This window comes from Perca fluviatilis, chromosome 14 (assembly GCF_010015445.1).
Source record: "Perca fluviatilis chromosome 14, GENO_Pfluv_1.0, whole genome shotgun sequence".
In the NCBI taxonomy this organism is placed as follows: Eukaryota; Metazoa; Chordata; class Actinopteri; order Perciformes; family Percidae; genus Perca; species Perca fluviatilis.
Genome location: NC_053125.1, coordinates 15,815,093 through 15,827,217, shown reverse-complemented (window position 1 = coordinate 15,827,217; position 12,125 = coordinate 15,815,093). Strand labels below are relative to the sequence as shown.

At 46.5% G+C, this 12,125-nt stretch overlaps 1 protein-coding gene across 1 annotated transcript; it reads left to right on the top strand.

Moving 5' to 3' along the window:
• Positions 1 to 550: 550 nt before the first annotated feature.
• polr2a (RNA polymerase II subunit A) lies at positions 551 to 11,549 on the top strand. Its single transcript, XM_039822506.1, is given in 31 exon segments — positions 551 to 637; positions 1,412 to 1,544; positions 1,653 to 1,789; positions 2,062 to 2,235; positions 2,360 to 2,641; positions 2,778 to 2,939; positions 3,088 to 3,308; positions 3,422 to 3,554; positions 3,652 to 3,776; positions 4,087 to 4,297; positions 4,379 to 4,588; positions 4,676 to 4,844; positions 4,936 to 5,030; positions 5,172 to 5,375; positions 5,478 to 5,700; positions 5,880 to 6,063; positions 6,349 to 6,520; positions 6,628 to 6,733; positions 7,114 to 7,319; positions 7,459 to 7,722; positions 7,850 to 8,057; positions 8,145 to 8,245; positions 8,332 to 8,436; positions 8,933 to 9,115; positions 9,230 to 9,433; positions 9,563 to 9,749; positions 9,843 to 9,956; positions 10,055 to 10,204; positions 10,327 to 10,434; positions 10,437 to 10,511; positions 10,514 to 11,549. Coding segments are annotated over 31 exon segments (5,772 nt in total). The 3' UTR covers positions 11,353 to 11,549.
• The last annotated feature ends 576 nt before the right edge of the window (positions 11,550 to 12,125 follow it).

The following is a 12,125-nucleotide window of genomic DNA, read 5'->3' as shown; positions in this document are numbered from 1 at the left end:
CATGCAAAATATACGCCGCACCGCCTACTCTGTTTTAATAAAACCAATCGGGATGAGTCTAGGTTCAATTGACGTCCGCCTTTAGTTCCGATTCGTTAAATAAAATAACGTGCTCTCTAATTGGCTGTACGTGTGATAAAATTAATTATTCATTTCACTGTCTTGAATGGCCAATGAGCGTTTTACTACAGAGATCCATGTCCCACCTTCTAAAGAGTCTGCCCCTGTCTTTGTGAGTGTGCAACCCCGTAGTATGCACTCAGTCTATATAACCAAGCGTTGAACAGCTTCATGTTCAGAAGCGCTTAGAGCGCTCCGGAGAGTAGATCAGAAAAGGGGAAGGGAACAGTCGGTAGCCATTTTACTTAGGACCAAAACACAAATAACTCGGCTATAAAGGTAACCGACAGCAGAGGTTCCTGGGATATCACCTTCGGAGACTTTCCGGTCACCGTTGGCGGCCGGACCAGAGTCGTGGTGACAATTTAAAGCCTGCTCCTGCTCACAAAGCGGCGTGCCGAGGAAGGACGCGTCTCTTTGAATAGACAGGATGCACGGACCGCCCTCCGGCGACAGCGCATGCCCATTGCGCACGATCAAGAGAGTTCAATTCGGCATCATCAGCCCAGATGAGCTTGTAGGTTTTCTATTTGGGGGGAGTGGGGTATTTTATTAATACTCGAACAGATCACACGTCAGTCTTGCAGTTTCTTGACTAATCTTGTACTTTAACATATGTGGCAAAGACATGGTTCTGTTTACAACGGAACATGCTCGCTGTTAGCCTAGCCTAGCTAACTAGCTGTGCCAGGCTGGAGCTTGTGCTAACTAGCATGTTGCAGGAAGTTTAAAAAACTTTAAGCACAACATTCTCAAAAATGATCCATGCTATCACATGAATTAAACCCCCTTTGTATTTATGCAATGTACCTTGTAGGCCCATCAGCAAATAGAAATTTAGCTTACTTTATAGTTTATCGTTATGTACACAGCTCGCTTGGTTTTACCACTGGTCGCATTGTACGCATTGGTTTGTTTTCTCACATTAAATGAATAAAAGGGTACTTCAAAAAAGTCCGAAATGCATGTTTTCTTTAACTCAGGATTGGGCGTTTAATTGATTAATGAATGCTAGATTATGTTATTGAGCATAACGTTTCATATAGTTTTTAGCCACATTTAGCTGACGTTACCGTTGGAAAAACTTTGATTTGTCTACATTTTTGATATCCGGTATTTTAAGTAATTTCATGGTTTATAGACATTAAGAATCTATCATCGATGTGGATGACTGTTCATTTGAATATAACTCACAAATGTGTAGAGGCATTTATATTCTAACACTGTGGATAGATGATCAACTGCTGATTATTGTAGCATAAATTTATAAATATGATGTATTTCTCCCCAGAAACGGATGTCGGTTACAGAAGGGGGAATCAAATACCCCGAAACCACAGAAGGAGGACGTCCTAAACTTGGTGGCCTTATGGACCCAAGACAAGGGGTCATAGAACGAACTGGAAGATGTCAGACATGTGCAGGTATAATGTCATGTTAGCATTTCATGCAGAAATGTATTATTAATCAGTTGGCTGCTGTCCCTATCTGATGTCCTTACTTAATGACAAACATGTTTTTTGTTTCCTCAGGCAACATGACAGAATGTCCTGGCCACTTTGGGCACATAGAACTGGCAAAGCCAGTTTTCCATGTTGGCTTCGTAACAAAGATAATGAAGGTTCTTCGATGTGTCTGCTTCTTTTGCTCTAAGCTATTAGTGGATTCAGTAAGTATATTCAGCATATTTCTGTACTTCACGATAATAATATGTGGGAGATCTGGGTTCAATTCCCACTGCGATACATCAATCGATGTGTCCCTGAGCAAGACGCTTAACCCATAGTTGCTCCAGAGGCGTGCAGCCTCCGACATATATAGCAATTGTAAGTCTCTTTGGATGAAAGCATCAGCTAAATTACATGTAATGTAAAAAAGTATAATTTCAGTCTTGCTCATAGCTTTTGATGTTCATCTTTCTCTCATCCCTGCTACCTCCAGAACAATCCAAAGATCAAAGACATCCTGATAAAATCTAAAGGGCAGCCCAGGAAACGCTTGACACATGTGTACGAGCTGTGCAAAGGAAAAAATATCTGTGAAGGAGGGGAGGAGATGGACAACAAATTTGGAATGGAACAGCAGGAGACTGAGGAGGACATTACCAAGGAGAAGGTATATGGGTGCAATCTTTTTGTCAAAGTTAATTTGCATTTTGGTTCTCTACATTCACAGCACTGCCCAACTTGTTTGCTTACTTATGCTTTTGCTTTCATTTCCTTCAATGTGACTTATGTAGGGCCATGGTGGCTGTGGGCGCTACCAGCCACGTATCAGACGCTCTGGCTTGGAGTTGTATGCCGAGTGGAAGCACGTTAATGAGGATTCACAGGAGAAGAAAATCCTGCTGAGTCCTGAGCGTGTGCATGAGATCTTCAAGCGCATCTCTGATGAAGAGGACGTCATCTTGGGCATGGACCCCAAGTTTGCCCGACCAGAATGGATGATTGTAACTGTGTTGCCTGTGCCTCCACTGGCTGTCAGACCTGCTGTAGTAATGCAGGGTTCTGCTCGCAACCAGGTAAAGGAATATATCCTTCAGACTGATTGTTTTGTTGTGTTGTTACACTGCATATTTTGTTCCTGCATGTTTTAGAGCTGTGTATAAAAAAAAAAAAAAAGAGACAACAACAAATCAATTGACTTCTGTTTTAAAGGATGACTTGACCCACAAGCTGGCTGACATAGTCAAAATCAACAACCAGCTGAGAAGAAACGAGCAGAGTGGTGCTGCAGCTCATGTCATAGCTGAGGATGTCAAACTGCTCCAGTTTCATGTAGCCACCATGGTGGACAACGAATTGCCAGGCCTGCCAAGGGTATGTGTGCACTTCCCAGATGCCTTTTAATATAGTTAGATTTGTGCCAGTACAAGATTCAATGGAAGATAGTCTGAAATACAGTTTTCTGCACTGCATTTTTGCATATTATTTCTATGGTGCTTGAATTACATTTTTCCTTTCACAGGCAATGCAAAAGTCTGGCCGCCCTCTCAAATCCTTAAAACAGCGTCTAAAGGGGAAAGAGGGGCGAGTCCGAGGTAACCTCATGGGCAAGCGTGTGGACTTCTCCGCCCGAACTGTCATCACCCCAGACCCCAACCTGCAAATCGACCAAGTGGGCGTACCACGATCCATTGCAGCCAATATGACCTTCCCAGAAATTGTCACACCCTTTAATATTGACAGGTACTGCGAAGAAGTTAGCTGATTAAACTTTCTGTAATGCACAACAAAACTGTATTCCAAAAGCATTTTTATGAAATGTGATGTCAGCCAATTCATTCTGATGACCATCCTAGATTACAAGAGCTGGTGCGAAGAGGCAACAGCCAGTACCCAGGAGCCAAATACATCATCCGTGACAATGGAGACAGAATTGACCTGCGATTCCACCCTAAACCAAGTGACCTTCACCTGCAGATTGGCTACAAGGCAAGATTAAAATGCATATAGCAGCTCTAGAGCGGTGTCTACTGCTGAAACTATCTTGTTAGATGATCGTTTAAAACTAACATTTTTATCTGTTTAGGTGGAAAGACATATGTGTGACGGTGACATCATCATCTTCAACAGACAGCCTACACTACATAAAATGTCCATGATGGGGCACAGGGTGCGAATTCTGCCGTGGTCCACGTTTCGACTCAACCTTAGGTGACTTATATGAATATGTTTCTGTTGAAATAGACGATTTATAGATAAATCATTTATTTAATCATTATTCTTCAGATTTTGGCATAGTACCCAGGCAATGACAATTAAAGTCACGATTTTAGGTAATTGTGAATGCATTTTGATGTCTTAAATCAAACTTGTGTTACATTAATGTTACATCATAGTGATTTTTGGACTGTAAGACTTTGGTCTTTGCAAATTCCTGTCACTTTTTATATTATCCCTGACTGAAATGAGTTACCTATGCGGTGTAGCTGTTCTAACATCCTATCCTCTCGGCTCCCTCCAGTGTCACCACCCCATACAATGCTGACTTTGACGGGGATGAGATGAACCTCCACCTGCCCCAGTCCCTCGAGACGAGGGCAGAGATTCAGGAGCTGGCCATGGTGCCGCGTATGATCGTCACACCCCAGTCCAACAGGCCCGTCATGGGTATCGTGCAGGACACCCTCACAGCTGTCCGCAAATTCACCAAACGAGATGTCTTTTTAGAGAGGGTAAGGAGATTGTTACGGGGTCACCAGCTGCTGCTTTTTCTGGTCTGAAAAGGGTCTCAAAACTGCATTTCCACACCACAGGGTGAAGTAATGAACCTGCTCATGTTCCTGTCCACTTGGGACGGGAAAGTGCCTCAGCCAGCCATCCTCAAGCCCCGTCCTCTTTGGACAGGCAAGCAGATCTTCAGCCTAATCATTCCCGGACACATTAATGTGGTCCGCACACACAGCACCCATCCTGACGAAGAAGACAGTGGCCCTTACAAACACATCTCACCTGGGGACACCAAGGTACAAGTCCCTCATTGATCATGTATAGATAAAAGACTGATAATGAACGACCGTGCAAGTGACCCCACATTCAACTCATTCACACAGGTCATAGTGGAGAACGGGGAGTTGATCATGGGCATCCTGTGTAAGAAATCTCTGGGAACCTCAGCCGGCTCCCTCGTCCACATCTCCTACCTGGAGATGGGCCACGACATCACCAGACTCTTCTACTCCAACATCCAGACTGTGGTCAACAACTGGCTGCTCATCGAGGGTAAATGAACAAACATTTTTTGCTTTATGTCAGTAGTATTGAGTGATGTTTTGTCTAATATTTACAAGTTTCCTCGTGATATTTTCTTTAGGTCATTCCATTGGTATTGGTGACTCCATTGCTGATGCCAAGACCTACCTTGACATCCAGAACACCATCAAGAAAGCCAAACAGGATGTGATAGAAGTAAGCACAAAGTATTTGTATGGTCACCAACATCTCAGATTGTGTTATTTCAACATAATTCCACTGTTTTTTTGTTTTATTTTTTTTAGCAGAAATTACAAATAGAAAAGTTACATATTCCCTTTGCGTTTTGTCTGCCAGGTCATCGAGAAAGCCCACAACAACGAGCTGGAGCCGACCCCTGGTAACACACTGAGGCAGACTTTTGAGAACCAGGTGAATCGTATCCTCAACGATGCTCGTGACAAAACGGGATCCTCAGCCCAGAAGTCTCTGTCTGAGTACAACAACTTCAAGTCCATGGTGGTGGCTGGTTCTAAGGGCTCAAAGATTAACATCTCCCAGGTAAAATAATCCCTTTAACTATCACTACCTCACAGTAGATGAATGATGGCTTTGATTCACATGATCGTTGACATCTCTTTCCCGCCTTACCTCCTTATTCAGGTTATTGCTGTGGTGGGGCAGCAGAACGTGGAGGGTAAACGAATCCCCTTCGGCTTCAAACACCGCACGCTGCCTCACTTCATTAAGGATGACTACGGTCCTGAGAGTAGAGGCTTTGTGGAGAATTCCTACCTGGCTGGCCTGACTCCAACAGAGTTCTTCTTCCACGCCATGGGAGGCAGAGAGGGTCTGATCGACACAGCTGTCAAGACTGCTGAGACTGGTAATTCCAGGCAGCTGGGTGGGAGAGTGCAAGAAGAGTCAGGATATATTATATACAAGGACTTGCTTTTAGTAACTTTTTTTTTTTTTTATTATAATTAGTAGACTCTTAGACCTAAACCTGTCCAACAACAAAAAAGCCTTTTTAGTTTTTAACGTGGTAAATCTGTACCCCACCAGGTTACATCCAGCGTCGTCTGATCAAGTCCATGGAGTCGGTGATGGTGAAGTATGATGGCACGGTGCGTAACTCCATCAACCAGGTGGTTCAGCTGCGTTACGGTGAGGACGGCCTGGCAGGAGAGAATGTCGAGTTCCAAAACGTGGCAACACTCAAACCCTCGCACAAGGCCTTTGAAAAGAAGTAAGTCACACACCCATCAGCTCAGAGAATTGGAGCATTGTGTTTTCTTTGACAATTAGTTTCTTAGTTTAATGATGTTCGGCCTTAATGGACAAAAAACCCTTCATTGATTGAGATATTTGTATAAATTTGATCTCAAAGTCGCTTTCCAGTAGCTTATATGGATTTGTGATTACTGATAGGGTGTTTTAGTCCCAAACGCGCTGTAACTTTACTCAACTATGTGCATAATGTTGTTTAATTGTCTATAATTAACGGCTTAACGCCTTCTCATTTTCTGTCTAGGTTTAAGTTTGATTGCACCAATGAGCGAGCGCTTAGGCGGATGCTGCAGGAAGATGTAGTAAAAGACGTGCTGACAAATGCCAACGTGCAGAGTTCCTTGGAGAAGGAGTTTGACAAGATGAAGGAGGACAGGGAGGTCCTCCGAGCCATTTTCCCCACCGGGGACAGTAAGGTGTGTGCTCACATTTTGTAGACGCACCTCTGCGTCCACAAGTAGTGTCTTGGTCCGCCATGTGAAATCAAAAATATTCATATACTGCAATTTATCCTCGTCTGCAGGTGGTGCTGCCATGCAACTTGGACAGAATGATCTGGAACGCTCAGAAGATCTTCCGCATCAACACTCGAACCCCAACAGACCTCAATCCTCTAAGGGTGGTCGAGGGTAAGATCAAAAATAACCGATTGACCAAAGAACAGATTACAGCTCACTGTTTATTCTCGTTAAAATGAACTCGTGCAGCCAAGTTGCGACTCAGTTTCTTCGCCATATATTTAGTTACAGGATTTTGTGAACCATGCGAAAGAAGCACTAGCTGCCGAATTAGAACGAGGAGGTGGTGGCCTGACCTCAGGTGTTCCTTAAAGCCATGTGAAAGCCACCTGGTGAATCCCTGCGTGTTACGTTACAAGTAGAACAGTTCAAGTCCTAATCCCTCTCTTTGCTAGAGAGAAACAATGATCTCTTATAGCATCACAGTATCAAGGATTTCCCCCACTGTCGCCATCAATCTCAATCCTGGCGCGTGTGTTTGCACTTCCCAGGTCTTCAGGATCTGAGTAAGAAGCTGGTGATTGTGAATGGTGATGACCCACTGAGCAGACAGGCCCAGCAGAACGCCACTCTGCTCTTTAACATCCACCTGCGCTCCACACTCTGCTCCAAACGCATGACCCAGGAGTTCCGCCTTTCCACGGAGGCTTTCGACTGGCTGCTGGGAGAGATTGAGACCAAATTCAACCAGTCCATTGTAAGTTTAGGATATTGTCTTATTTCGAATTGCCAGATCTCTACTAGACTGTTTTGTTTGTTTGTTTGTTTGTTTAAATACTGAACTTTGAAGATAAGATTTTTCTCAAGATTAATCTCATGTTTTCCTGCGTTCCCAGGCCCACCCAGGTGAAATGGTTGGCGCTCTGGCTGCTCAGTCGCTGGGAGAGCCAGCCACCCAGATGACCCTCAACACTTTCCACTACGCCGGTGTGTCAGCCAAGAACGTAACACTCGGTGTGCCTCGTCTAAAGGAGTTGATCAACATCTCCAAGAGGCCCAAAACCCCCTCGCTGACTGTTTTCCTGCTGGGTCAGGCAGCCCGTGACGCTGAGAGGGCCAAGGACATCCTCTGTCGACTGGAGCACACCACACTGCGAAAGGTGAGAGAATTTATTGGACAGTTCCTCCAAATAATTTAGTTTTTAATCCACAACCCTTCTCATGTTGCCAAAAAAGTAATTTCATCCTAATATAAAGCAGTGACTAAAAGTTTGCCTTTCAACATAGGTGACGGCAAACACCGCCATCTACTACGACCCCAACCCCCAGAACACGGTGGTGGCCGAGGACCAGGAGTGGGTGAACGTCTACTACGAGATGCCCGACTTTGACGTGACGCGCATTTCACCGTGGCTGCTGCGCATCGAGCTCGACCGCAAGCACATGACTGATCGCAAGCTGACTATGGAGCAGATTGCAGAGAAGATCAACGCAGGTGGGTTGTGTGTACACATTCTGTAGTCCTGTAGCTCGAACAGAAACTAGCTGGTTCTCCCCCATGACACTTTTTTTTTTCTGCAAGGTTTTGGAGATGACTTGAACTGTATTTTCAATGACGACAACGCTGAAAAGCTCGTTCTGCGAATCCGAATCATGAACAGCGATGAGAACAAGTTCCAGGAGGTGAGCATTGGTGTTATATTTAATAACGATGAACGCACTGTGGTCAGTTTGCGTGTTAATCATATAACTGTATTTTCTTTGTCTAGGATGAGGAGGTGGTGGACAAAATGGATGATGACGTGTTCTTGAGGTGCATCGAGTCCAACATGCTGACAGACATGACCCTACAAGGAATTGAGCAGATCAGCAAGGTAACTGAACACACACACACACACACACACACACACACACACACACACACACACACACACACACACACACACACACACACACAGACACACAGGTTTGTGGCACTATCTTTGTGGGGAGCCGTCATTGACATAATGCATTCCCTAGCCCCTTATCCTAACCTTAACCATCACAACTAAATGCCTAACCTTAACCCTTACCCTCACCCTAACCTAATTCTATCCCTAATCCTAAAACCAAGTCTTAACCCTCCAACAGCCCTTTAAAGTTGTGGGGACCCCACAAGTAAACTGGACTCCCGGTTTTTGAACCCCACGATATAGTTAAACAAGCCCACACACACACACACACACACACACACACACACACACACACACACACACACACACACACACACACACACACACACACACACACACACACTCCAATAATAGCATTCAGCAAAAGGGATATACCTGTCTGTGGCTATAAGTCAACTGTCACACCCTTCTCCTCCAGGTGTACATGCACTTGCCTCAGACTGACAATAAGAAGAAGATCATCATCACAGAGGACGGTGAGTTCAAGGCCCTGCAGGAGTGGATCCTTGAGACAGACGGCGTGAGCCTCATGAGGGTCCTCAGCGAGAAGGACGTAGATCCCGTCAGGACCACCTCCAACGACATTGTGGAGATCTTCACGGTGCGAAAGCATAAAAATAGCTTTGTCTCAACAGTAGAATTACAGCAGGTTTAAAAACAATTATAAATATATTCATTTATGTTTTCCCTCCTCTTCTGCGCTCTCTCTCTCTAGGTCTTGGGAATTGAGGCAGTGCGAAAGGCTCTGGAGAGGGAGTTGAACCACGTCATCTCCTTTGACGGTTCCTACGTCAACTACCGTCACTTGGCTCTGCTCTGTGACACCATGACCTGCCGCGGTCACCTGATGGCCATCACACGTCACGGCATCAACCGTCAAGACACAGGACCACTTATGAAGTGCTCCTTTGAGGAGACGGTGAGACGATCATCAATTAACCGAAGACACTACTTTTACTAAACTAATGCTGATTTTTTTTACTTACTTAGACAATTGTATTAACTATATCCTTACCATTCTATTCTTGTCTTGCATTTCCTCCTCTAGGTGGATGTGTTGATGGAGGCGTCATCCCACGGCGAGAGTGACCCCATGAAGGGTGTATCGGAGAACATCATGCTTGGCCAGCTCGCCCCGGCTGGTACAGGATGCTTCGATTTGCTGTTGGATGCTGAGAAGTGTAAATATGGCATGGAGATCCCTACAAACATACCTGGCATCAGCGTGGCTGGACGTAAGTGGGAAGATGTTTGCTGGCTATAAATCTGAATAATTGTTGAATGTTAAGAGCTAGGATATTTACGTTCTGTATCCGTCCTATTCGCAGCCACTGGAATGTTCTTTGGCACTGTGCCGAGTCCCATGAGTGGTATGTCACCTGCCATGACCCCGTGGAACACAGGAGCAACACCGGCCTATGGTGCCTGGTCCCCCAGTGTCGGTGAGTGTTATCTTCTGGTCACTTTGGCTCTCCCCCCCGCCTTTTTTTTGGGGGTTTCCTTCACTGAGTTTTGCCCCTTTTTTTTGTTTTTCCTCCAGGAAGCGGCATGACCCCCGGAGCAGCAGGTTTCTCTCCCAGTGCAGCATCAGACGCAAGTGGCTTCTCTCCAGGCTACTCCCCGGCCTGGTCTCCCACTCCTGGGTCTCCGGGATCGCCAGGACCTGCCAGCCCGTACATCCCATCTCCAGGTTAGACACCGCGGAAAACCTTCTTTTAGGTTACAGCTTGTTTTAAAGCATTCTAGTAGTAATGTAGGTGATGTTGAACATTTTTCTCCACCCTTTAAAAGCCGTTCTGTTTTTCTCTTTAGGTGGAGCCATGTCACCCAATTACTCACCCACCTCCCCGGCCTACGAGCCTCGCTCCCCCGGAGGCTACACCCCTCAGAGCCCCGGCTACTCCCCAACATCGCCCTCCTACTCCCCACCTCTCCCTCTTACTCCCCAACCAGCCCCAACTACAGCTCGGATGTTTCACACCCCTCCCATTCTCCTACCCCTCGCCGAGCTACAGCCCCACGTCCCCGAGCTACAGCCCCACGTCACCCAGCTACTCGCCCACCTCACCTTCTTACTCCCCCACCTCCCCCTCTTACTCTCCAACCTCTCCATCCTACTCCCCCACTTCCCCGTCCTACTCACCCACCTCTCCTTCCTACTCGCCGACCAGCCCAAGCTACAGCCCCACATCGCCCAACTACACGCCCACCTCACCCAGTTACTCCCCCACCTCTCCCTCCTACTCCCCTACATCGCCCTCTTACTCCCCCACCTCCCCCAACTACACCCCGACCAGCCCCAACTACTCCCCAACCTCGCCCTCGTACTCTCCCACCTCTCCGTCCTACTCACCCTCCAGTCCACGTTACACCCCGCAGTCGCCCACCTACACACCCAGCTCCCCCTCATACAGCCCCAGCTCTCCCTCCTACTCCCCCACCTCCCCCAAATACACCCCGACTTCACCCTCGTACAGCCCCAGCTCCCCGGAGTACACCCCCACCTCTCCGAAGTACTCCCCGACGTCGCCGAAGTACTCCCCGACGTCGCCCAAGTACTCCCCTCCCACCTACTCCCCAACGACTCCAAAATACAGCCCCACCTCTCCAACCTACTCCCCCACCTCCCCCACTTACACCCCCACCAGCCCCAAATACTCCCCTACCTCCCCTACTTACTCGCCAACTTCACCCAAGTACTCCCCCACATCTCCCACGTACTCGCCAACTAGTCCTAAAGGCTCCACGTACAGCCCCACCTCCCCTGGATACAGCCCCACGTCACCCACCTACAGCCCAGCCATCAGCCCCGAAGACAGCGACGAGGAGAACAATTGATGAGCCGCGGAAGAGAAGGGGAGGCCGCTGAAGAAACCCTGTCACCTCACGGGTGGACACCTGAAGGACAGCGCCTTTAACCAGCTGGAGGTGGCGGTACTTCTAGCCACAGGGGTCCCAATTGTTATTTTCTTTTTTTGGGGAAATCTCTCCTTTGGGACCTCGGTTATGCTCCAGTCTTGACCATCTGAGACCCTCCCCTTAATACCAGAAATTGTTAAAACTACTATGTGAAAGACCTGACTGCTCTGCCTGAAGGGAAAAATGGCTGCCTTTTGAAATAGTTTTTTAATATTCCCATGGGGTGTTGGAGCAAAACTGCAAAACCCAAGAGGGAATGAAAAGGAGAGGAAGATGTGGTGAACACGTAACGGGGAGAAAATGTCCCCTTTTAACTTTATAGTGTGCTGCATCCAGTCTCTCTCTCGTTCTCCAAATGTTGGGTGTGTAGTTGTGGAAAACATACATATTTCCAAAAGCCTTTTTGAAGAGTGGATTTTATTTATCACTAAAGCATAAGCTCTAAAGAAAATCAAGGAGGTAAGGTTTAGACTTTGTTTACTGCATATTTCAACAATGTGCATCTTCTGAGATCTTTGGCTGCTTTTGTAAAAGTACAGTTGCTGCCATTTTAGTGGGCATCTTGTGGATCAAAGATGGAGCTTAAGGTTTTTGATGTGTTCAAATGGTTGGGTCAGAATGTCCAAAGAAGAAGGTTGGATGGTCAACAGAAATACATACATGATAGGAGAGAGAAACTGGCTTGCACGGAA